The sequence below is a fragment of the Didymella exigua genome (genome assembly GCF_010094145.1).
Source record: "Didymella exigua CBS 183.55 unplaced genomic scaffold M421scaffold_41, whole genome shotgun sequence".
NCBI classification, from domain to species: Eukaryota; Fungi; Ascomycota; class Dothideomycetes; order Pleosporales; family Didymellaceae; genus Didymella; species Didymella exigua.
Window position 1 is genome coordinate 75,504 of NW_022984815.1, and position 21,091 is coordinate 96,594.

Consider the following 21,091-nt stretch of genomic DNA (forward strand, 5'->3'; position numbering starts at 1 on the left):
CCCTACCTATACCTACGTCCGTGCGACCTATACCCTACCTATACCCTACCCTAGGTACATGGTACCCATCCGCCAGTCTAGTTGATAGTGTGTTCTGAATTTGGGTTTGATTAGAGCGGCTAAGCTTTGTCTAACAAGCTTAATTAGCTAAGTGCGTAGGGAGATCTACTGTTCTTAGGAAGCTAGGCTCATAACTGTTACAGAGCCTGTAGGACTATACTTAGGTAATTAAAAGTATTTAATTAGTAGCTATCTATCCTATCACAAAAGTAAGGTTTATATACATAGGAAATATGTGTGGATCACATAATCTAAGATAAGCAAGCAGTTGGCCAATTATCTAGTAGCTCGTTAACAAAGAATAGATGAAACGAGCTTCTGGTTTAGACCCAGAGGTGCTCGTCCCGGTTTATCCAGGCCGGCAAGCTCCACACCCTCAATTGAGGTGCTCGATTGTGTGACATTATATTATAAAACTTAAGTTTTTACTATGCTTTAAAGGAGCTTTTAATGCCTCTATTACTAGGAGCAATATCTAGGGAGGATTTAGAGGTGCTAGCTTAGTCCCCTTTAATCTAGAGGCTGTAATATTAAAGCTTAAAGTGTGCCTGTGTAATCTACTACTGTAAGGAGCTGGCCTCTGCGGGCTATTTGCAAGTATGAATCAAATGGATTTGTTGAGGAGTGGCTGCAGGCGGAGGTCTGCAGACTTTTATGTCCTCCGTGCGGAGGTTACACAATTAGTCAAGATTGGGACCTCCTGACTGGGGGTACAGCTGGGCAGGCACCTCCTCTCGGAGGTTGGCCGAGGCCGGCGAGCGCCGAGGCGCTACCATCGGGCCTAGCCCGTTACAACTACTACCTACTATAGATAAGAGTATGTGGCACTCTTAAACCCTATAGAACACCCTAGAATTTAGGTTATAATTAAAGCTTATTTAAGAGAGAATTTAATAATATAGTTATAGCTCTCTAACTTTAATAGTTAAACTCTTAATTAGCTTACTAAGGGCGTAGAGATAATAGCGCATTTACTAGTTTTAGTGCGTAACTAGGTTGCAGAGCTTTCGCGAAGGGGGTTTAAGTAGAGCTTTCGCTCTTAGTAGTAAAGAATTCCCCATAATGCAACGTCTAGTTTAGCTATATCGTATGCTGAGAGGTGTTGAAGTAGTTGTTTCCGTACTGGGTATGGTACAAAAAGGCTTGAGAGCGGCATAGCTAAAGAAAACAGAAGTTGGAGTTTTGAGTGAACTACGAAGCAGAGAGACACGTGATAAATTAACTGTGTAGCGTTTAGTTGGAGCAGAAGGCCGACATTGCAAGGTGGCAGTATTGGTGCAATAAGGGATGCAGGTTAATAGTAACTTATAGATACTTTTATTATAGTAACATATAGACTGTTGTGCACCAGTTGCGTATTCTGTTTACAGGCAACAATTTCATCCACGTTGCAAAACTTCAATATTAGTACAATGGGAGGCTTTATCATCACTTCTCTCTGCTTCTGAAATTAAATTTAGTAACGCGTAGATCTAGTAACTTAATCTACTTCTATGTTCTGCAACTTCAGATCCAAACCATTTGTCTTGACAAGTGGCCCATGCGTTGCCCTGAGTTCGCTCTCTGCTGAGCAGACTACGTCATTGTTGTTGCTATCTTTGCGCGCATTGCGCTCTCCTGTGAACCTACGCAGACCGAACGGAGTAATGCCGTGAATCGTAGTTGCATGACTCCAAAATTCGGATTCTGATAACAGTTCATCTGCGCAGAGCGGGTGTAGGCATACTGTAGTGACATGCTCTTTGGTCAGATGCTCCTTCATGTGTTTATGCAATTGAAACACGTCACTGGATTGCACAAAGCGTGCTGCTAATGGTGCGTCAGCCTTGAGGCAGAACATGCAATGCGCAGCCACTAAGTTATGACAACTCCGCACTCCTTGATCAATCCACAGTAGTTGTTCAACGTTTCTAGATGTTTCTTCTATAGGTGCGCATTCTAAATCTAATTAGAACAGCACCATACGTCATGTTTGTAGCAATAGTGCATCTTTGTAAGTGTTGTCTATTTGTTAGGGACACGATGCTCCTCAGAAACGTGATATGCAAGGTCCTTGTGGCTTTCCAAGACCCTGTAACAGCCAGCCCACAGGCACTAATGTAACCTTGATTGTTGAAGATGTTGTGTCACATGCAGAGAATATGACCCACTTGTCTTCCTGCTAAAGCGGTAGTAGCAATTGTTCCAGAGACACATGTGAATCTTTGAAAATTGCGCGGTCATGTGCTCCCGTGCTTAATTAACCTGCCTTTGGCGTGCACACTGAAGCAAATAACTGTGAACACGCTCTAGACAAAGCCTAAGAAACATAAGCAGGGCCCCGTATAAAGCAGAAACTTGCGTACTTCACTATATCTTTATTGCAGTCACTACAGCGGTTCTGCTTCGTTGGCTCTGCAGTCTTATATGTGTAGCGTTTTCTTTAGGACCTTGCCATTCTGATCAGAGGCTCAAGAACTCGTGTAAGCGAGAGCTCAGCTCTAATCTCTTCATTACTGTCGTAATTGCGGAACATGAGGTCCAGCACATCCTAACGCTCAGGCTCAAACTTGAGTAAAGCTAGGAGGTAACAGGACAGTTCGCGAGAAGGAGCTGTGGACACCACCAGAGCTGTGGCCCTAACACCGCTGCTTTTCCCTTCAAGATATTTTCAGCGGTCTTTCTAATACGCCTTTTCGCGTATTTGTCGCTAGAGCTCGTAATCCTGGGATGCAGAGAGTAATGCGGTTGATACAACCTGAGTAGCCCCTTCTCCTTTCTCTTGTAAGACCTGTGGTACTCTTTCACATAGTGATTCTGTGAGCATCAATCCTGGTGGCCTTAGCGCAAGCAAGTTTCAATTTGCCATTATAGAGCTAGACTCCTTGTACAGCTCAAGGCATTGCTCACGTTCGTGGATGATAGACTAACTATCAATTCCAATAAAACCTGAAACATAATACTGTGCTGTTTCCTCATACTTATGTCCCATCAAGGTCCTTCGCTGTGTAGCTGAGGCTTCGCCTAGGCAAATATTAGCTTGATTCCGCCAATCTAGATACTAAACTCACCTTCAACAGCATGCGCAAAAGCACGCCTAAAATAGTACGCGGTAAGGTTTTCCTAGTAGCCAGCTCTCTGACCAGTGCCTTTCAAAGCCAAGTTGAAACAATTGTACGTCCATATGCGGGTCTTGGACATGGACTTATCAGCTTGCATACCCCTCATAACATGGCGTTCCAGGACGTCAGGCCTATACTTAGCCCTGTAGAATAGATTACCTAGAATAGGTTGCATAGTCTCCAGGTCACTCAAAGATTCAAGATCCTGGAAAACCCAATCTGCAAACGCGAGTAACAGGAACCATGTTACAGGGCACATGTACCTCATCCGCGGCCCTTTGTACAGAGTCATAACAGGACTGTTCAGAATAACCATTAGCAAGACTATCAGGTGGCAAGGGAGAAAAGACTTAAGCAGGCTTCCTATACTCTCAATGCCCCTTTCGGTTTCTTAGTTTAACGTGAAGGCGCCACCCAGGATAGGTTGTGTTTGATAAGTGGACAAGTTCAATGTCCTTATAAAGAAGTCCTTCATTAGTTTAATACCACGCATCTAACTCAACAACTTCTCCAGGTCAGACACCAATCAGAAGCGGAAGTTGAATAGCAAAAGCCATCTAGTTCCATATGCGAGGGTGTAGATGCTTGTATTGTAACGGTCTGAGATAGGCTGGCGGATGGGTAGGGTATGCTTTTTTACGTTTTGGCTTATAGCTTCTTAACTAGCAGAGATACGCTTACATAATCTATTATTTAATAGAAGCGCCTAGTATTGCGCCTTCTAATAAAAAAAGAATTAGCTTATTCTGCCTAGTATTAGCTAAGTTATTAACACTACCTAGCAAAGTATACCTATTAATAGGTATGCTCGCTAGGTACCCCCCCTTTTTTAACCTTTTCTAGCCTCTAGCTTATGCAGTTTAATAGTTATAACAAAACCCTCTACTATAGAAATGTAGAGGTAGTTTTTCTCTTTCTTTTAAGCCCTATTTTGCTAGAATCCATGTATTATTGACAAAGTTTTGGGGGGTACCCACGAAGGACGTTGGAGTATACCCATTCCGCCAGCCTAGTCTGAGAGCTAGAGCTAGCCGGTTACATTAGCTTAGCCGGCTTGGCTTAAGCTAGATATATATTATCTACGCAGCTAACTAGACGTCTAGTTAACTTGTGCATGCTTTTTAGCAAAAGTTGTTAGGAAGTAGATATCCTTTATTGGCCTTTGGCCAGACTACTACATGTATTCATTGCTAGCAAAGAGGAACTTGATGAGATCTTTAGCAACTGCAATAGGCGCAAGTGGCTTTGGGCAAGCGTTTGTTGATAGAAGGCCTTGTGGAATGAGATCCTTCATAACAAAGTTGATGATTTCCTAGTTCTGTACTGTAGTGTATTGGTAACACGTGTGGATCTTAATAGCACGCTTCAAACTGTTCAAGCAGTTAAGTAGGGTTGTATCAGTAATACATTCCTCTAGTAGACTAGTACAGGATTGAGCGAACCATTTAAGGAAGAGTTTATTCTGGAAAGTTGTAGGTGCCTCTGTGAAACGGAGCTCAGGCATCGGCTTCTCCAGGACATCCTTTGAAAATCTTAGCAGCCACTTAGCTGTATTATTCTGATTTGCCAACATGTAGTATGCGGCTTACCTCGACCACTGCTCCATTATAAACATGTAAGAATCATGGCTGGATTTGATTAGGGCTCTCTTGATATCCTCAGAGCTGAGAGGCTGTGGTGCTATCTCTTGCCGAGCGCGCTTCTTGAGTTCATTGAGATCAGTCGCCCTAGTTGCTTTCCTTTTGGCCATCTCTGTGAAGGAGCAGTCGCTGTGGATCTGTTGTTACTGCGCGTTGGCTGTTGTTGATGCGGGGCGGCGTTCGACAAGGTGTGAAAAGTAAGCAAGAGGGTGGGCGCCAGCAGGACATAGTCATCGACAGCGCGTCGGAGGTTGGCATGTTGCCAAGTTCATAGACCAGACTCTTGTCTTCAGTGTGGTGTTGTGGGAGAGAGCAAATTGATCTAGTTCGAGGCTAGCTCGTTAGGTGGTGTTGATGCCAAAAACAGGAAAGCGCACACCAGCTTTCTCAAAACAGTACCACGGCAGACAGCAGATTGGACAGGAGAACTTGTTTTCAACGTCCTATGGTCGTATGTGAAAGATTCATTGAGGTAATACGTTAATATACTATACTGATGAGACAACGTGCACATCCAGCCTTTGATCTCCGTTCGATAGAGGCGCAGTGTTGATCGAGAATTCATCCACATCGCCCCTATACCATTTAGCAGATGTAATGTGCATGGATCATGTGTGATGTGTAATCGAGCGGCCGAGCAGCAGGGTCTGGAAGAAGAGCGACGTTGACCAAGGAACCCGATCTGATGCCGGTATTGTGCTATGTATCGTTTATCTATCGTATCGTAATGCATGAATGACCAGTCCAGTCTAAGAGAGATGCCTGGGTATACCGTATACTCTGAAGCAATGCAACGCCTCATCGATGAGAGTGAGCAAAGGAAAAGAAGAAGCAAGCCGTAAGAACACCCCCAGCCGTGCCGTGCCGTGCTTATAACAACATGTCGGCCGTAGCAAATGAGAATCTTGACAACCGCCACGCCACTCAATCTATAACGCCATAAATATACACTTTTAGTTGGAAGCAATCTGCTTCTCCGAGCGTCCGCGCTCAACCTGCTCAACGACCGTTTTCGAGTCGACCCGCTCCTTCTTCGCAGCAGCGAGCAGCGCCTCTCGATGATCTCTGGCCATCTGCCTCATAGCCGCCTTGTCCTTCTCATACTCGATACTGCCGTTGCGCTTCGGACTGCTCCGCCTGCTTGCCTGCTGACTGTGCGTCGCAGAAGTCGAGCCCATGCGGACACTATTTGGGCGGGTGCTGGGCACACTAGGTCCATCGCGATTACTGCCCGCCAGAGATGGGACATAAAACTCCGTGGAGCGGGAGTCCTGACTCGTGCTATCGGCATCGCGCTCGAAGCTTGGATTGCGGCTATTGCTGCGGGAGGAGTGTCTTGAGCCCACGAATTTCGGATCGTCGCGCTTGAGCATCGGCCGGAACAGGCCTGTGCGCACACTGATGCACCACATCTTGTAGGGACCGGGGACGAACGTGCCTTCCTGGTCCCAGCACTGTACCCAGGCGACGCCGTCGTCAAGGCGGAAGAAGCCGACTTCGACGTTCTTGCCTCTTTCGTTGGGAGTGAAGCCATACTTCTTCCGCGCTTTGTAATCGTCTTCTAGCATGTATCGCTTGAGAACACGTGACCAGTGGACGGACATCGGCCGGGACAGCGTCTCGTACTCCTTAGGCGGATCCTGAGGGGCCCGGACTGGTCCTCCCTCTGCGGTCATCTCAGGGAGGTCATTAGGGGCCTTTCTTGTTCGTGCGATCAAGTACCAGCCTCGACCAGGAATATATTCGTACAGTCCTGGTGTAGGCTCAGCCCAATGCTCTGTTCTCCTCTTAGAACGCTCCTGGGAGCTGCTCTGTCGGAACCATTTGTGGGGAGAGAAGAGCTTCTGAGTAGCCAGGAATAAGTTTGGCGACATTGTGAAGTTTGAAGTCGCTGTCTCGGACTTCGAGGGACTTTCGAGAAGCTTGTCAGCTCAGTGGAGTCGAATGTGCAGTTCGAGTGGGGTGACACTGTATGGCAGATTTGAACTTTCACTACGGCGAAGCAAGCACGTGTGAAAGCCTAATTTCTCAAGACCTCCGTAATCTGACAAGGGAGGCGCAATGTCGTGGTGGAATATTTGATCACACGGATGGCGAATTCGTGTTCTGAGTGGCCGAGGGTCGCCGATCCGCTGTGTGCAGAGCACGAGAGCTGTCCCCGTGGAAGGCTGAGCGAGCCTTTGCAGGACTGCTCACCGATATATGTCGAAGAGGAATTTCGAGGACAAAAGGCGCTGCAGGTGTCAAGCTATGTAAGAGACGGGAGCTAAAATAGTGTTGGGCTTGTGCAAGATTTTCCCAGCGAAGAACGGAAATTATCAGGGCGCCTCGACCGTACCAAGGAATGAAGTAGTGCAGACTGTGGGTCGTCGTTGTGTTGGAACCTGTTGAAACCCGTGTTCGATGTCGAATCCAGGTTCGTGTTTATATGAGCTTACTGTGAGCCTCGCATCATGGATCAGCTGCAAAAGTCGCAGCTCATCATCCGTCATCGCGCACTGCCCGATCAGCTCACATTTGACCCAGTTTTTTCCTGCTTTTGCTCCCGGACAACCCGCGAACGCTGTTATTCTCGCTATCGGTGCAAACGCGTGCCTGCCTCACAACAAGCCGCGCTCAGATCTTTAGGGCCAATCAGGACGCCTGTTTCACCCCGTGGGAGTGCATTGCAAGATAAGGCGCCTCGACGTAGTACAGTGATGAGGTCGGTGCATGTGAGTGAAACTGCAGCAGCGCAGTGACAGCTTGCGACAAGCGTGGCGGTGTGGCAGCTGTAATCCGTGTTGAAGGGAGAGTGGAGTCGCAGGCATGGTGTGGTGCCTGACTAGCTGCGGAAGGCCTGCAAGCGCATCCGTAAGCGACAAAACACTCCACAGTCGCCTAACGACCTTGAGAGTTACGACACAATGATCGGGGCTCAGTGCTCGCACGCTCGCCCAGCACTCCATCCGCGGAATCCGACGATGGATGCCCTGTCATCGTCGGTCTCGTCGCGCTGCTCAGCCATGCCCTCGGCGTCAATGCACATGTTTCACGGATGCGCATCACAGTCGGTTCCGGAGCCGCGACGGCTTTACTCGCGTATTACTCTCAGCGATGTGCGGTGAGCTGGTCGGGCCTGGGCAAAGGCGGGCGGACAGATCGCGCAGGCCAAGCGAGTGTCAGAATTAGGACAGCGCTGGGTTGGTGGTGGTCAGAGCAGTCCGTGTCAGCTAAGCTCCAGCCTTTCGTATCAGCAACTCTTCTTTATTGCGTTGCTGATGATGGTGTTGAGCTTTGAGTGATGTATGTAGACACATCCAGTCATACGAGCGTCTTGCGGACATGTGATGATTTGATAGGATGACAAAACTCCAGCGTCGGTGGCACTTCAGATGGCCATGTCTATTTGTACGGATATGGGGCTTGGCGCAGGGTGATCTAGGGGCATCGTGCAGCGTCGATGGCGCAATCAAGTGATCATTGTGCATTGCGGCTAGAGTCAGGACCAAGGTAATCATGAGTTGGCGATGGTGGAGCTGGAACCGAATTGGGAAGGACTTAAGGTGTCGGATACAATATAAGAGTATGGAGGACATGGAGAGGATGTGTATGAGAAGGAAGTCATGTGAGCAAGAGGGCGCGCCGAAGTGCAACGACCAATGAACCCGCAAGAGAGCGCATAACGAGCGAGAGAAGAAGGGCAATGATTGCTGGCTTTGAGGACACTGACTTCCTCCGGCCCTTGTGCTGTTGCATGAATACCTCAGGCTGCACGTAATGCTGCTAGCTTGAACGGCTTTCGATGTTATGCACTCCTCATTATGTCTGAGCCTAGCGGTTGCTGTACATTAACTCCGAAGGCGCTGGTTTGGTTGGACCCATTGGGACAGCCAAGCTCATGTGGTGAAGGCGATTGTTGAAGGTGTGTTGTGGCTGGGCCTCGCAACGGTGGATGCAGCCTAGTCGAAGTCCTATCAGCCAGCTCGTTCTCTAATTGAGAGTGCTTGCTGATCGAGTCCGGGAACGATCAGCATCACAGTCTGCAAATTCCAAGAGGTGGCTCATTTCATTGCATTTTTCCTTACTCCTTCATACTCTCGGCCATCCCTTGACAATAAGCCGCAATGATGCTGCGTGTGCATGACATGCATGTCACCCGTCAAATTTTGTTCAGCGAGCCACAGAAGAAAAGCCTTCCCATTGAGATCGTAACTAAGCAGAGAGACGCCTTGTATGCCCCGCCCAAGTGAAAATCCACGCTGCTCTACGACTCGGTCTTGACGCGGGCCTTGTCGTTGGTGACCTTGACACCGATCTGCTTCGCGCGGGCGATGATGTCGATACGCTTGCGGGCGGAAACGGCGTGGGCGATCTCGGCGGCGAAAGTGGTGTTGTGCATGAGGAGGAGGTCGACGTCGTTGACTGTTGCATCATTAGTGGCAGTCCTGGTAGCGGGAACACTGCGTAAGCGTACCGTTGCTGACGACGAAGGCCTTGTGGCCAGAGGGCATCAGGTGGCGGGTCTTCTTGTTGGATCCGTAACCGATCTGTCGCAATTGTCAGCCCAAGCCCTAGATCCCATCGCTCCACCACAACATCGTTTGCTCCGGCGCGGTAGTCCAGTCGCGTGTCGTGCGGGAGAGGTGGTCTGTACCTTGGGCATAGCAGCCTGGCCCTTGAACCGCCTGCGGACGCGGTTGTCGATACCCTTAGGCTTGCGCCATGAGGGGTCAACACCTATTTCCAGTCAACATCCGTCCTTATTTCCTCGATTCCTGGGGTGGCATACGCATAAAGCGGTCCGACTGGTGGCGGTTGAAGCGCTTGGTGTCTATCAGTCGCGTCAGTCTGCGAAATTTTCGGTTCGGGTTCGGGCATTGAGCGTACGCTTCTTGACGATCGCAACATGCTTCTTAGCGGCGGCCATCTGGTCCAGTCAGTATGCGGGCGCTGTTTCGACGTGAATGGCGACGTACTTTGTCTGCTGTGTGGGTTAGTTGCGACGATGAGGTCAAGAGATGAAATTGTGCAAGCCTGCGTGGTGGGCGGGCCTTGGCCGCGCTAGTGTCATAAGCGAGAATTTAGAAGGCGCGACCGACACCACACCATACCCCGGGTCGGGAACATCGAGACGAGACTATTAATCGAACATCAACATGCGAAGTTGCTCAGCACATCTAATGGCGATAACCTGAAGGTTGCCGAATAGCTGTTGAACGGCTACATGCTTTTCAAACTCTCTAGAGCACGTGCGCAGCTGTCAAGGGTCTGTCAGATCCATATTCCACTTCAATATTATCGACTGAAGATATTGCACACATGTCTACCCATCGTCCCGTATACATATTGCACGCACATTCATCAAGTACATGTTCTTGTATTCCGCTCTCAGGATACCATGCTTGGCTATTCTATCTGTTAAGATGCTTCGATCAAGACATGAAATGCCATTATGGCAAGCGTGGTTATGCGTTCACTCTTGATATCATGTCGCGCTGCAACCATCGCTGTGACCCCTAGCCAAACCGTGCCGGTCCAGGTACGTATAATCATACTCTTTATCCCGCCAGCGAGTATGCTTGTAGCGTTGGTGAAGTTAAGTGTCGACTCGAGAAGATGGCATGACTCAGTACTCCATCTCCTCTGTCTTTTTCTCAGCGCCGCCGCGCTTCTCGGTCTTGACCCACTCGACAAAGTCGTCGATGACAGACGGCCATGAAGACTCCTCGTTCCAGAAGCTAATGGCCTCGTCCTGGAGAGTGAGCTGTGCGAACTTCAGAGTCTCGTTCCACATGTCCTTGTTGACGCTCTTCTTCCAGGAAACAGCGAGAAACTCCTTCCACCAGTCCAGCCAGGGACTGTTGGGAGCCGTCCATTTGACCGCGGAAAGCGGCGAGGCAAGGAGAAGATCCCAGTAGTCCACGGCAGTATCGAGTGGGACCGCCTTTTGTTGCTCAGGCTTGGCAAGGAAGAATGTGTACTTGTAGATGCGCGTGAAGACGGTCTTGTCGCCCGGCAGCTGAGTCTTGAGATTGTTGATAAAGGTTTTCTGCTTCTCGATGTTGTCGCAGCTTACTTGAGTTAGTTTGCTGCGTGGTAGCATAGCATCAATACACGACTTACTCTCGCTCCAACCAACCGTTGACAAACCCCTCTCGGGTAATCTCGCCCATGGTGGGAGCTTGAACGATCTCGAGCGCAGCGAGACTGTCGATGCCCTCGAGGTTGATTTTCAGGTCTTGCAGGTACTTCATGGTGCCATCCACTCCAATGAGATCGGGCTCCGTGGTGGCGTTCTCGCGGTAGTTGTCGAACAGCTTGTTCAGGGTCGCTTTATTTGCAGAGTTTGCGTTCGAGCCGCCATCAGTGCCACTATAGTATCTAGCGGTATACTGTTAGCATATGTTGCAATTTGGTCACGGTGTGATGGGCAGTGTTATGCGCTAGTATTCGACAGGTAGGGCGATCTACCCGGCAGTGTACACAAGAGTGAGAAACAGATGCCGTGGATTAATGGCTGGAAATCCGTCGTCTAGGAGCGTTGTAGCAAGGATTCGTTGAATCTCGTCAGGAGACTGAGTGCCTCCGTACAAGGCTGATCCCAGGATCATCTTCGCTCGCTCTTCGAGTATGAGCCGGATCCATGCCCGGACGGAGGGCTTAAAGCTTAAAATGTATTGTCGTCGAGCCGGATTAGCCTCAGGACCTTGGCTGTCATCGAAGAGGGCATTGAACGATTGGCACCTCGCCGGAGATGCACGATGCAACAGGTCCATGAAGTGTCTGTAAGCTCGACCAGTGTTGTACAAGCGATCCCACATGTGATGTTTCTGAACTACCATCCAAGGAATGCGCGGCCCAGGATCCGCCCCGCCTCGTATCGATACAGCCTGTTGCGTGTCAAGAAAGTTGACAGAGAATGACCGACTGGTAAGATCATGCGCTGCCACTGGGATCGACAGATGGTCTTCCGTGTGTGCATGCGAAGCCGGTTCAGTAACATGGCGAACGTGTTGTAGGATCTTGGCTCCCCACCCGAGCATGCCGTATTGCTTCGTCTGACTCGGAGCTGCGAAATGATTTGGGGGTGGCGGCGTATCGTCGGTCGTGGTATCGTCATACAGCACCTGACTCAAGTACTCGGACTGACTCCGCTGCTGCTGCATACGCGGATGGAGGTCCTTAGCCATCATACGTGATAATGCCTCCTCGACGTCAGATACTGCGATGGGCTGTACGAGATGCTGCAGTTCTCTGAAGTCGTGCAAACTGTCGAGGGGGCCAAAGTCTGCGGGTGCGGGATGCTCAGGGATCGGCGTAGGCCTTGGGGGGTTCTGCTCGAAGATAGAAGATATCTCGCGGTGAAATAGCTGACTGAGTTGGCTCGAGGAGCTGGCAGACCTGTAGCTGGAGCTCGAATCGCTGGAACTGATACGCTTCCAGCGTTGGCGGCCAGCAAGCTGTCTGGCACGGTCCTCGGAGGCACCAAACATGATGCGTTATGGTGGTTGTAAAACGTGGCTGAACAGCGATGCTGGCGAAAGGTGATGCTCGAGAGAGAAGCAGCGCTGGCCGTGTTTATCGAGCGAGACGACATGTTGGCCGCTGTGGAAGGTAGCATGATGTTGTTTGCGGAGCCTAGAGAAGGCGTGCCCACTGCTTTCGGTCGATGACACCCGCGCATGTGTATTGCGACTCCCGAGAGGTGCACCAGGAATGCGCGCTGCGAGCACTGCTTGCATGCGCGGCCCGATGCCATGTGCGTTTGCCACGTTTGTGTACCGTTCCTGCCTTCCCAACTCTTCATCGTCGAGGATGCGCGCGCACCTCGTAGTCGATAGATCCAGAATATTCGCGGTCCGTTCAGGATATCGCACATCCAGTGCGCTATGTAAGAGGCGCAAACGTTTGGGAAAGAAAGAGAGCACGTAGATACTTACGCGTTGACAGCATTCTGGGCGTCCCAGCCACGACTCTTGAGCACTCGCACAGCGGCAGTGCGGTCCATGTTCGTGAAGCTCATGAACTGGCTGATCGCAGCCTTCTGCTGCATTGTGTATGCTGGAGGCATCTTGTGTTAGCGATTTTGTGTATCCGCCCCTTGAGGTGTTGCTGCGCGGTAGTAATCTTAGACCAGGATGCGCCGGATGGCAGGGTGTGCGCGCAGTTTGAGAATTTTAGTGAGGGAATTAGAGCGAGCAGGCTGTGGTAGGGAAAATAGGGCAAAGTGAACCAGAAGCTATGCTAAGCTTTGGAGAAGTCAACAGGGTCGTGGGCAAAGTGACGGCATGGCGAGGCAGAAGCCCCCGCCAATGGTGCCCCTCTCTCCGCGCCCCAGAAGCAAGGCTGACATTTGGCGCCAACCTCAATCCGTGTTTACCTCACCACGCTCTTTAACAGCGAATGCACAGGTCCCGGCATCAACAGTCGACTTACCCTCTTTCGTAGCTCTGGCTTTCTTCTTGACCGGCGTCGTCGCCGTTGTTGTGTCGGGGGCCCTGCGCTTTGGCGGCATCTTGCTAGAGGCACGATGATTGGTGTTAGTTGAAGTTGTCGCGGTGGTTGTAGCAAATGCCAGCAGAGAGCGGGTCGAGAGATGTTTTGCTGATCTTACGAGGCAGTGCAGGTACCCGTACGTCAGTGCGCCGGCTGTGAACGGGCGTGTGTGATGCTTGACCTATGCGCTGTCGAGAAGCAGTGAATGAGTGCCTGATCGTGTTGACTGCAAGTGCAAACGGGGAGTGACATTGAGAGCTTCATGCCGAGTGGAGGCTGGAAGGACATCTGAAGTCAGGAAGGAGCAGTGAACCACCACCCTCCAGGAGTCCAAATAACGTGCACGACGAGTTGACGACAACCATTGAAGGGGTTTGAATATTGGAAATATGGTGTCGATCAGATGCGCCAAACCCCTTCATTTCTCCAGTTCACCTAACAATGAGGATATATACACCCACGTCCCAACAAGAATGTAGAAAGTACACCAGAAACGCCTCCTTCGAACCTCTGCTGTCGTAGTGAGCCAAACTAAGCCCGGACGCTCGTTCGACAGCAGCACGACGTTTCAGGCTCCTAGTCCGTAGTCGGCATGCTCTCCACCTGTTCGCTCAATGCTCGCCAATTGTCTGCTTGCAATTCAGCGTACTTGACGCGCTCCTGGCTCCATTCCTGGTGTAGGCGGGATACATGGTACTGGCTCTTCTGGAAGTAGAGAAGCTCGTCGCGTATGCACTCCTTGATAAAGACGCCGCGGGCGTGTTGCTGGACGATGGATTCCTTGTCCTGAGGATATGTTAGTACATGAACCTGGAGTTGTTCGATATCTCAAAAGGTACCTTGGAGATCGCATCTTCCACCTTCTGCGCCTCACCGGGCTTGACCAAGTCTGCCGGTTTGTTTCTGATGTTCAGGAGCTTTGTTTCGTTGCTCGCTATCCGCCTCTCAAGCGCAGGGATATTATCCTTTGCGTACTTATCTCTGCGGTCGAACATGTCGCGTACGCTGACTAGGGTGTCTCGCTGCCTCTTAAGATCCTCGAGCACGCCTTCCTCCCACCCTCTCGCTTCATCTTCGAGCAGCTGTTTCGACTGGTCAAGATGTCTTGCCGTTGAGGTCAAGCCTTCGTTGAGCAGAGGGACATCGTTGGTGTCAACGGCGTACGTGTCCTGGGAGATCTCGGTGAGAGACTGAAGTGCTTGCGAGAAGCGGAAGAATTCAGCTGCCATGCCTTCGTTGCGGCGAGTAAGACGCTCCATCATACTGCACAGATTAATGTATGTCTCTGCGCTTCGGCGCACGCCAGAACGAACAGTCTCGCTGAGTTCGCCGAGGGTCTTGGGGAGGGAGTCTTCTAGGTCAGGAGGAAGAGGCTTGCCAGTGAACTCTTCTTGCACAGACAAGTTGGCCTGTTTACGCCAAACGGACAGCTCCTATATCATTGTCAGTCTTGTACATAGCTGCGCTTGCTGCAAAAACTTACTGTAGGTACTGTGAGGAACATGACGACAAGTTGCTCTTGTGAGAGGACGGGATGTCGCACAAGCGCATTCGTGAACCGTACCAGGCCCTTTCGTCGTTTCTCAAGGAAGCTCGCATCGGCAGCTATAGGATTACCGTTGACTAAGAATTCTCAACAATTATCATGATTATCTCAGGGCAAATACTCACTGCCGACTCTCTTGGGGGGTAGTAGAGGCAGTTGCCTGAACGGAAAGCGTTTGTGCAGGCAGTCCAGTAGCCATACAAAGTCGCTGTATCTGCGAACAACCTTGTTCGCGCGACGATTGCTCCCAACTTCATAGTTGCGGTGCTGGAACATGAACAGGCCCTCCTTCTCGGCGATAGCAGAGATTGTGACGATCTCTTCGTGGCCAGATCCACCTGGAAGGCGTCCAAGGGAGCCGCTCAGCCCAGAAGAGTGGCTGGGTCCGTTGTTGCCGCCTGCTGGCGCATCCTGGAAGCCCCCAGCGTCGAGGTCTGGTGCATTATACGGCTGGCTAGATGCTCCATTGTAGCCGCCCCAGCCGCCGTCACTCGGTAGTGAGCTTGGAGGCGGAGCAGCGGCCTGCGGGGTCGTTTGGTCGGTCGAAGACTGTGTCGTGAACTGGCTCGTTGTTCGCGCAGTAGGACGGGGGGTTGTTCCGTTCGTCTGCACGAGTACAGAGGTGTAGCTGTTGTGGTTGTGGCCTTTGTGCAGGTCTGGACTGCCCCAAGGATCTGCCTCTGGATCGCCGAACGACTGCTTGCGGAACGATGCACGCGCCCTGCCTGGGCTCGGGGTCTGCTGGCTGAGGGGTTGCTGCGACACCGAGGGTGTTTCTGAGACCTGCTCTTGCGGTGCAGGCGCAGGCGCGGGCGGCTCTGGTTTCGAGGACTTGGGCAGCGTCACGGTCGGCTTGGGCAGGTTCCTCTTGCGCTCATCCACACTATCGAGTGTGACGTCGTCGCCCTCTTGCGCCAGGCCGATGAGCGCAAAGAGCACATTGAACTCGTTCCTGCCGAGGCCTGCGACATCCTGATCGGGTTGAGCCACTATCTCGAGGATCTTCGATTGCGCGTCGCCCGGTATCCCACTACCGGCGAGTAGCTTCTTTGCGCCGTCAACACTGATACCCTTGCCAGTGCAGTCCCCAGCATCTAGCAGGGCGTCGAAGGCGTCGATGTACGAGTCGGGCACGTCCGAGGCAGGCAGCAGCAACTTGACCAACGACCCGCGACCGCCTTTCTTGGGTGTAGGGAACGCCCAGGGCGAATCGTTGCTATCGAAGCCGTCGTCGAACAAACCGCTGCCCGACTTGCCCGCGGGCTTCTGATCGTCGTCGAAGAGGCCGGTTGACTGGGAGCGCGACGGCACGTCGTCATCGCCGAACAAAGACATTATCGTCTATGTGTGCACGCGCAATGCTTCTTTGCAAAATAGAAGAAGCTGCAAAGAGTAACAGAGCAGCCGTCTACAACGCAGCAGACCAGTCGAAAGGCGCTCGAGGTGAGGATTGCATGAGCACTCGAGCTACGTCGATACTGGCAGCTCCAAGGAAGTGACCCGCGGTAGCGAGCATGGACCACCGGCCCACATGGAGTGGCTGGTAACTCGTGCTTTATCAACATCGGGCGATTGCGCTTGTGGCACACTAAACCATTTGATTTGAGATCTTCTATTCATTGCTAGTAACATATCATCTCGTCTCAGGTCGGATCTTTCGTCTGCTACATATACACAGCACAGCAATCCATCATATCCCTCAGACGTAAGTGTGAAGCCGAGTCCAGTGACATCGGCGGGTATCCAAAGAACATCTAGCCCTCCCTAAGGGCTCCCAGTCGCTCTCAACTTTTTGAGTCCAGACAATGTAATGCGCCAAGAACTATGCGGATGCAGCCGTCTCACCGTGCCACCAGTGCGCCGTTGAAAAAACATGGGGTATACAAGTATCGACGCTAAAGCGCGGCGAGAATATAAACAAAGAAGTGCAGAAATCATCGCCCAGGCCACGCTATCTGTCGTAGCTGGTGTGCTACTGAGATGACGATCCTGCTTGCGAGGCGTGGTCCAGCAGCGGAGTAGGACTTTGGATCTCTTCTACCAGACTGGCAGGCGACATGGTAGGATGTGCCGTCAGCCCCCCAGCCCGAGGCGTGTACCGTCTGCGCGCATTGCGATTGTCGTTGGCAGAGGTAGGAGGCTCGACAACCTCACTCGAGTTGACAGTCTGCTCGGAGTCTGTTGGTGATGGCACATCTGATTGCTCCTCGATCGTGGTTGGTATCCTTGCAATCTGAATGCCAGCGGTGGCTGACACCTCGCTTTGTGGGGTACCGATGTCTTCTCGTTGCTGCTGCTGACGCTGAAGGGAATCTGGCGACCACGTCTGGCCACGTGGCTGAGCTGGGATGATGGTCACGGGCAGGTTCATCTCAGACACTTGGATCTTCTTCTTCGACCTGAACCTTTCGCCTTGTTGCGCGGCGAATGTGCCCAATCGATCCGATATTGCCAGACCGTTGTAGTTGCGCGGTGGAATGTTGGCATGGACCTCATCGACAGCGAGCGGCTCGATGACCTGCCCTCTTTGCAGCTCCTGTGGTGGCGCCCGTCCCTTCCTTGTGAAGGGATTGGCTATGGCCTGCCAGTTCCATCTGCTGTTGCTGGCAAAGGACTCTGGATCCGTGGCACCCTTCTCAGGATCATTAGCGTTTGCAGGCTGTGCAACACCTTTCTGAGGCGCAGAAGTTTGCTGTGATTTTGCTGCTTCTGGCGTCAATCGATCTTCGATTGATCCAGATTGACGGATTGGCGGTGTTTCGTTGATGGGGTGGTACAGTACTGTATAGACGGTGGAGTCTGCACTTGTGGTGTCTGTCCTGCTGACTGGCGAAGCTACCACAGGGACGGCCGGTGGAGGCACTGGGCTCTGAACGCGTACGTACGCACTTGAGCTGCGGTCACCACCACGAGCGGACTCTGATCGCTGGTGCACTGGTGCTGGTGCAGGGACGTGGATGGTGCGCTTCTTGCGCGCTTCTGCTCGCGGTGACTCTGTCATCTTTCGTCCCCACTTCTGAGCGAGTTCACCAACACGGCTCGTCTGTCCCGCGGCGAAGGCACTCAGATTGAAACCGCCAAGACCACCGTCGCCTCCTCCCTTTTTCTCCGAAGAAGAAGTCCGTTTCGAGTATGGCCATTTCGATGTTGTTGAAGATGATGATGGGGTGTTGTCGAGCATGTCGTCTCCATCGTAGATCTCCCTCCCCAGGATTCCATCCTTCCTCTCTTCTCTTTCTAGCGCCTCAATGCGCTCTACCCATTCCCAGACAATGACACTGGCTGCCGCTGCTCCCACCCAACGGAAATAGTCTCCCCAGCCGGCAATGGTGTAGTTGGCGATATCGGTGATGAAGAATACGACAGGCGTGAGTATGGCGATGATTGACAGTAGGGCGACGACGCTCATGTTCCACATCATGGAGTGGTAGAAGGCGTATCGTCGCTTGGTGGTGGCGTAGTAGAGGACCCAGGCGGCGTACAACATGCTGAGAGACAGCTGGAAGAGGTAGCTTAGTGCGGGGATGGCGGTATCAAAGTGGGCGGGGCGGGGATTGTCGTCGTACGGACCGAAGCTGTTGAGGGCGCTGAAGATGATGTCGAGCAGTATGAGGGCGAAGCCCACCCACTTGATGATGACCTTTTCCTTGTGGCGGGGAAAGAGGCGGATCAGGGTCTGCACCTGTGCAAGCCACAAGAAGATGTCGGAGATGATGCGCGACACCTTGATCTCCATGCCTGAGACGACCTGGTCACGCAGCTCCATGGCATCGATGAAGCCCTCGCCGTACTGGCGTCCGGCAATCTTGAACGTGTCGGCGGTGGCCAGCGTCAGCGAGATGGCAACGGTCAGCGCAGCCACCTTCTGCAGCCACGGGCGACTGCCGACGCCGATGATGCTCCCGCCGCCCGACGCGCCGCTGATCATGCCGCGGCGGCCCATGAGGCCTGAGCGTCCAGAAGCGTTGCCGACAAAGAAGGTGCGCGGCGTGATGATCAGCATGATGACGAGCATCCAGGCGATGACGGTGGCGGCGCCGGTTGCGTAGGCCTGCGGGGTGATGGAGGCATGGAAGGGGTCGCGGATGTCGGCGACGCTGAGGACCTGGCCGGTGCCGTCGCCGTCGGCGCCCTGCGAGGCGGAGGTGCACTGTGGGCGGAAGATGGCATTCGTGGTCAGGTTGATGGTGTAGCCCGGGGAAATTTCAATTACCCCGTACTCGGGCAGTTTGTAGGACGGACAGTGCTGCGGGCGGGCGTCAGCAGATTGGTCGCGCACAGTCGCTGGGTGGGGGTTACTCACGTAGGGCCGGCTGGAGTCGCGCACCTCCAGCACTGGCGTCGCCCCTGTCCACGGCACGCCCGTGGCCTCGCGCATGGCGGCGTGTGTTATACTGGTCCAGCAGCAGCGGGTGCCTGCTTGGGTGCTCCCATGGGTGTTCAGACGATGCGGATGCGCGTGTGCGAGGGCGGTGCGGGTCGCAGCGTCGAGGGCGTCGTTGGAGCGGGAACGTTCGATGGGAGTGTAAGCGGGCGTCGAGGATGGCGAGGGGACCAAGGCGAGGACGATGCTGGGCAATTGCTTCGCTGCAGCGCTGGAACGGCACTGGACGGGGGGCCGGTGCCACCCCCGGCCCTACTCGTCTCAAGAGACCACGACGGAGCCGGACCCGCCCACATCTGGAACAAACTTCAGGCACTGCTGCTGCAGCGCAACAAGATTTGGCAGCCTGCAGCGCGGCGCCGTCTCAAACAGTTCCGCACTTTGCACGCGCTGTCGCAGCCTTGGCCGTGCGTGCTTTCTTGCAGCACAAGCACCGACGACAGCGTCGACAGCGGACAGCGTCGACAGACTCGACCACTGCTGGAACTTGGAAGAGACGCTGGCCAGCAGGCGTGGGGTGGGCCGTCACCTCACTGGATAAACTTCGGACGAACTCGCATCGCCCAATCATTAATGAGCTACCCACACCTCGGATTTGGAACGAGATGCCGGTGGGCTGATACGACTGGCCCTGCAGCCAGCGCTACCATTGCTGGAACAGATAATTCGTGCACGCAGCGCCTCTCCAAGCACTCAAACAGCCTCCACGTCAAGTGTCGCACGCACATGGATGGCAGCATGACATTCGCGTGTCTGGTCAGCGCCTTGGCTGCACTGGTTGCGCTGCTGGACCCTTGCCGGGCTTGCCCACATTCGCGGCTCCATGGCAGTCTGGAGTAAGGCCTGCGCTGCTGCACACTGACCGCGCCTAGACTGCATGGCCGAATGAAGCTCATCCAGCCCAACACAATGAGCTTGTCCCAGCCAGCCTCAAATACAATGTCCACAAATAAATGCATGTCGATACATGTCGCCCAAAAAGTGCGCAATGGCCAGAATACACTGTGCGTCAAATGCCCGTAGATGGCTTTTGCCTACCTCCTTTCTGTCCAGTCACGTTGCCTGCAGCCAACCTTGTCTGCAACACAGCAGCCCTTCTATGTCAGCCGGACAGGCCTCCGACCGAAGCTTGCCCTTTACTGTGTCCTAAACAGCCACGTGCACTATGGTGACAGTAAACTCCTGAAGCAGCACGAAACGACAGCCTCGAATCACATCCGTCCAATCTCGCTCCGGATGCTGTCGAATTGCAGTCCAAACTCAGTCTTCGAGCATTTGATCCTGACGTGTATATCCCCACCCCATGATGCGAAAACCGGATTGAGTAGCTCTTGACCGCAGATGATGTGAGACTAAAGGCCGTTCTTGCCGGAGCGAACCCGCACCACCATTGGTACCGGTAACGAAGAACAAGCTCGATCGCCAGCTCAGTACAGCGACCGACTGCGCTTGGCATTGGGGATCCGTGCTGCACACAACGACACTGAAATGCTGACGCTTTGACCTCGGAGTCTCTTCCGCCTGCGACAGACACACGCGATTACCGCGCTGAACTCTACTCTGGAGTGCTTCGATGGTCCAACCATAACCCAGTGCCTATGTCACTGGGTATGACACTCAAATAACGCTTGACACTAACTAGCAAGGGAGTACTTGCGAGCACCAGAAGACTGAACTGGTCACGAGCAAATGAACGCCATCCAGCCTCAACCCACCACTTCCCACTGAAAGCACGGGCAGATCTGCCACGTTTAGTCCAGTAGCCTCGACGACACTCGATCCACTCATACGTTCAAGCACAGTGACAAAAGCATCGAGTCCACGCAAGCATCCGTATCCAGTCCTCGAGCTCGCCTCAAGCTAGGTATCCAGCTCTCTCAGA

At 52.6% G+C, this 21,091-nt stretch overlaps 6 protein-coding genes across 6 annotated transcripts; all 6 read right to left on the reverse strand.

Annotated features, from left to right (window-relative positions):
- Positions 1 to 4,567: 4,567 nt before the first annotated feature.
- Positions 4,568 to 5,084, reverse strand: M421DRAFT_424983 (uncharacterized protein). The gene has a single exon (XM_033593934.1). It carries the CDS (start codon positions 4,909 to 4,911, stop codon positions 4,747 to 4,749), a length of 165 nt encoding a protein of 54 aa, XP_033444403.1. The 5' UTR covers positions 4,912 to 5,084; the 3' UTR covers positions 4,568 to 4,746.
- Positions 5,085 to 5,754: 670 nt separating this feature from the next.
- Positions 5,755 to 6,675, reverse strand: M421DRAFT_95570 (uncharacterized protein; the record flags this gene model as incomplete). Its single annotated transcript, XM_033598318.1, has 1 exon — positions 5,755 to 6,675. The coding sequence occupies one exon, from the start codon at positions 6,673 to 6,675 to the stop codon at positions 5,755 to 5,757; it is 921 nt and encodes a 306-aa protein (XP_033444404.1).
- A 2,164-nt stretch (positions 6,676 to 8,839) lies between these two features.
- Positions 8,840 to 9,812, reverse strand: M421DRAFT_424986 (60S ribosomal protein L32-A). Its single transcript, XM_033593935.1, has 6 exons — positions 9,760 to 9,812; positions 9,671 to 9,710; positions 9,573 to 9,614; positions 9,438 to 9,520; positions 9,258 to 9,330; positions 8,840 to 9,205 (listed from the first exon to the last, which is right to left on the reverse strand). Exons 2-6 carry the CDS (start codon positions 9,708 to 9,710, stop codon positions 9,048 to 9,050), a joined length of 396 nt encoding a protein of 131 aa, XP_033444405.1. The 5' UTR covers positions 9,760 to 9,812; the 3' UTR covers positions 8,840 to 9,047.
- A 330-nt stretch (positions 9,813 to 10,142) lies between these two features.
- M421DRAFT_424987 (DUF298-domain-containing protein) lies at positions 10,143 to 13,064 on the reverse strand. Its single transcript, XM_033593936.1, has 3 exons — positions 12,724 to 13,064; positions 10,907 to 11,164; positions 10,143 to 10,854 (listed from the first exon to the last, which is right to left on the reverse strand). The coding sequence occupies exons 1-3, from the start codon at positions 12,852 to 12,854 to the stop codon at positions 10,410 to 10,412; spliced, it is 834 nt and encodes a 277-aa protein (XP_033444406.1). The 5' UTR covers positions 12,855 to 13,064; the 3' UTR covers positions 10,143 to 10,409.
- Positions 13,065 to 13,855: 791 nt separating this feature from the next.
- Positions 13,856 to 16,160, reverse strand: M421DRAFT_73260 (sorting nexin mvp1; the record flags this gene model as incomplete). The annotated part of the gene is made up of 4 exons (XM_033596950.1): positions 13,856 to 14,065; positions 14,119 to 14,712; positions 14,763 to 14,902; positions 14,951 to 16,160. 4 exons carry the CDS (start codon positions 16,158 to 16,160, stop codon positions 13,856 to 13,858), a joined length of 2,154 nt encoding a protein of 717 aa, XP_033444407.1.
- Positions 16,161 to 16,406: 246 nt separating this feature from the next.
- Positions 16,407 to 19,621, reverse strand: M421DRAFT_424990 (pH-response regulator protein palH/rim-21). Its single transcript, XM_033593937.1, has 2 exons — positions 19,129 to 19,621; positions 16,407 to 19,071 (listed from the first exon to the last, which is right to left on the reverse strand). Exons 1-2 carry the CDS (start codon positions 19,201 to 19,203, stop codon positions 16,798 to 16,800), a joined length of 2,349 nt encoding a protein of 782 aa, XP_033444408.1. The 5' UTR covers positions 19,204 to 19,621; the 3' UTR covers positions 16,407 to 16,797.
- Positions 19,622 to 21,091: the final 1,470 nt, after the last annotated feature.

What these genes read in the sequence shown, in the direction of transcription:
- M421DRAFT_424986 (XM_033593935.1), bottom strand. Translation starts at nt 9,710, where the DNA reads ATGGCCGCCGCTAAGAAGCATGTTGCGATCGTCAAGAAGC. An exon ending in CCAGTCGGACCGCTTTATGC is followed by an intron (nt 9,521 to 9,572) that starts GTATGCCACCCC and finishes GACTGGAAATAG; the next exon opens with GTGTTGACCCCTCATGGCGC. An exon ending in GGCCTTCGTCGTCAGCAACG is followed by an intron (nt 9,206 to 9,257) that starts GTACGCTTACGC and finishes ATGATGCAACAG; the next exon opens with TCAACGACGTCGACCTCCTC.
- M421DRAFT_424983 (XM_033593934.1), bottom strand. Translation starts at nt 4,911, where the DNA reads ATGGCCAAAAGGAAAGCAACTAGGGCGACTGATCTCAATGAACTCAAG.
- M421DRAFT_424987 (XM_033593936.1), bottom strand. Translation starts at nt 12,854, where the DNA reads ATGCCTCCAGCATACACAATGCAGCAGAAGGCTGCGATCAGCCAGTTC. An exon ending in GCCCAGAATGCTGTCAACGC is followed by an intron (nt 11,165 to 12,723) that starts GTAAGTATCTAC and finishes GTATACCGCTAG; the next exon opens with ATACTATAGTGGCACTGATG. An exon ending in AACGGTTGGTTGGAGCGAGA is followed by an intron (nt 10,855 to 10,906) that starts GTAAGTCGTGTA and finishes AACTCAAGTAAG; the next exon opens with CTGCGACAACATCGAGAAGC.
- M421DRAFT_424990 (XM_033593937.1), bottom strand. Translation starts at nt 19,203, where the DNA reads ATGCGCGAGGCCACGGGCGTGCCGTGGACAGGGGCGACGCCAGTGCTG. An exon ending in GCGACTCCAGCCGGCCCTAC is followed by an intron (nt 19,072 to 19,128) that starts GTGAGTAACCCC and finishes GCCCGCCCGCAG; the next exon opens with CACTGTCCGTCCTACAAACT.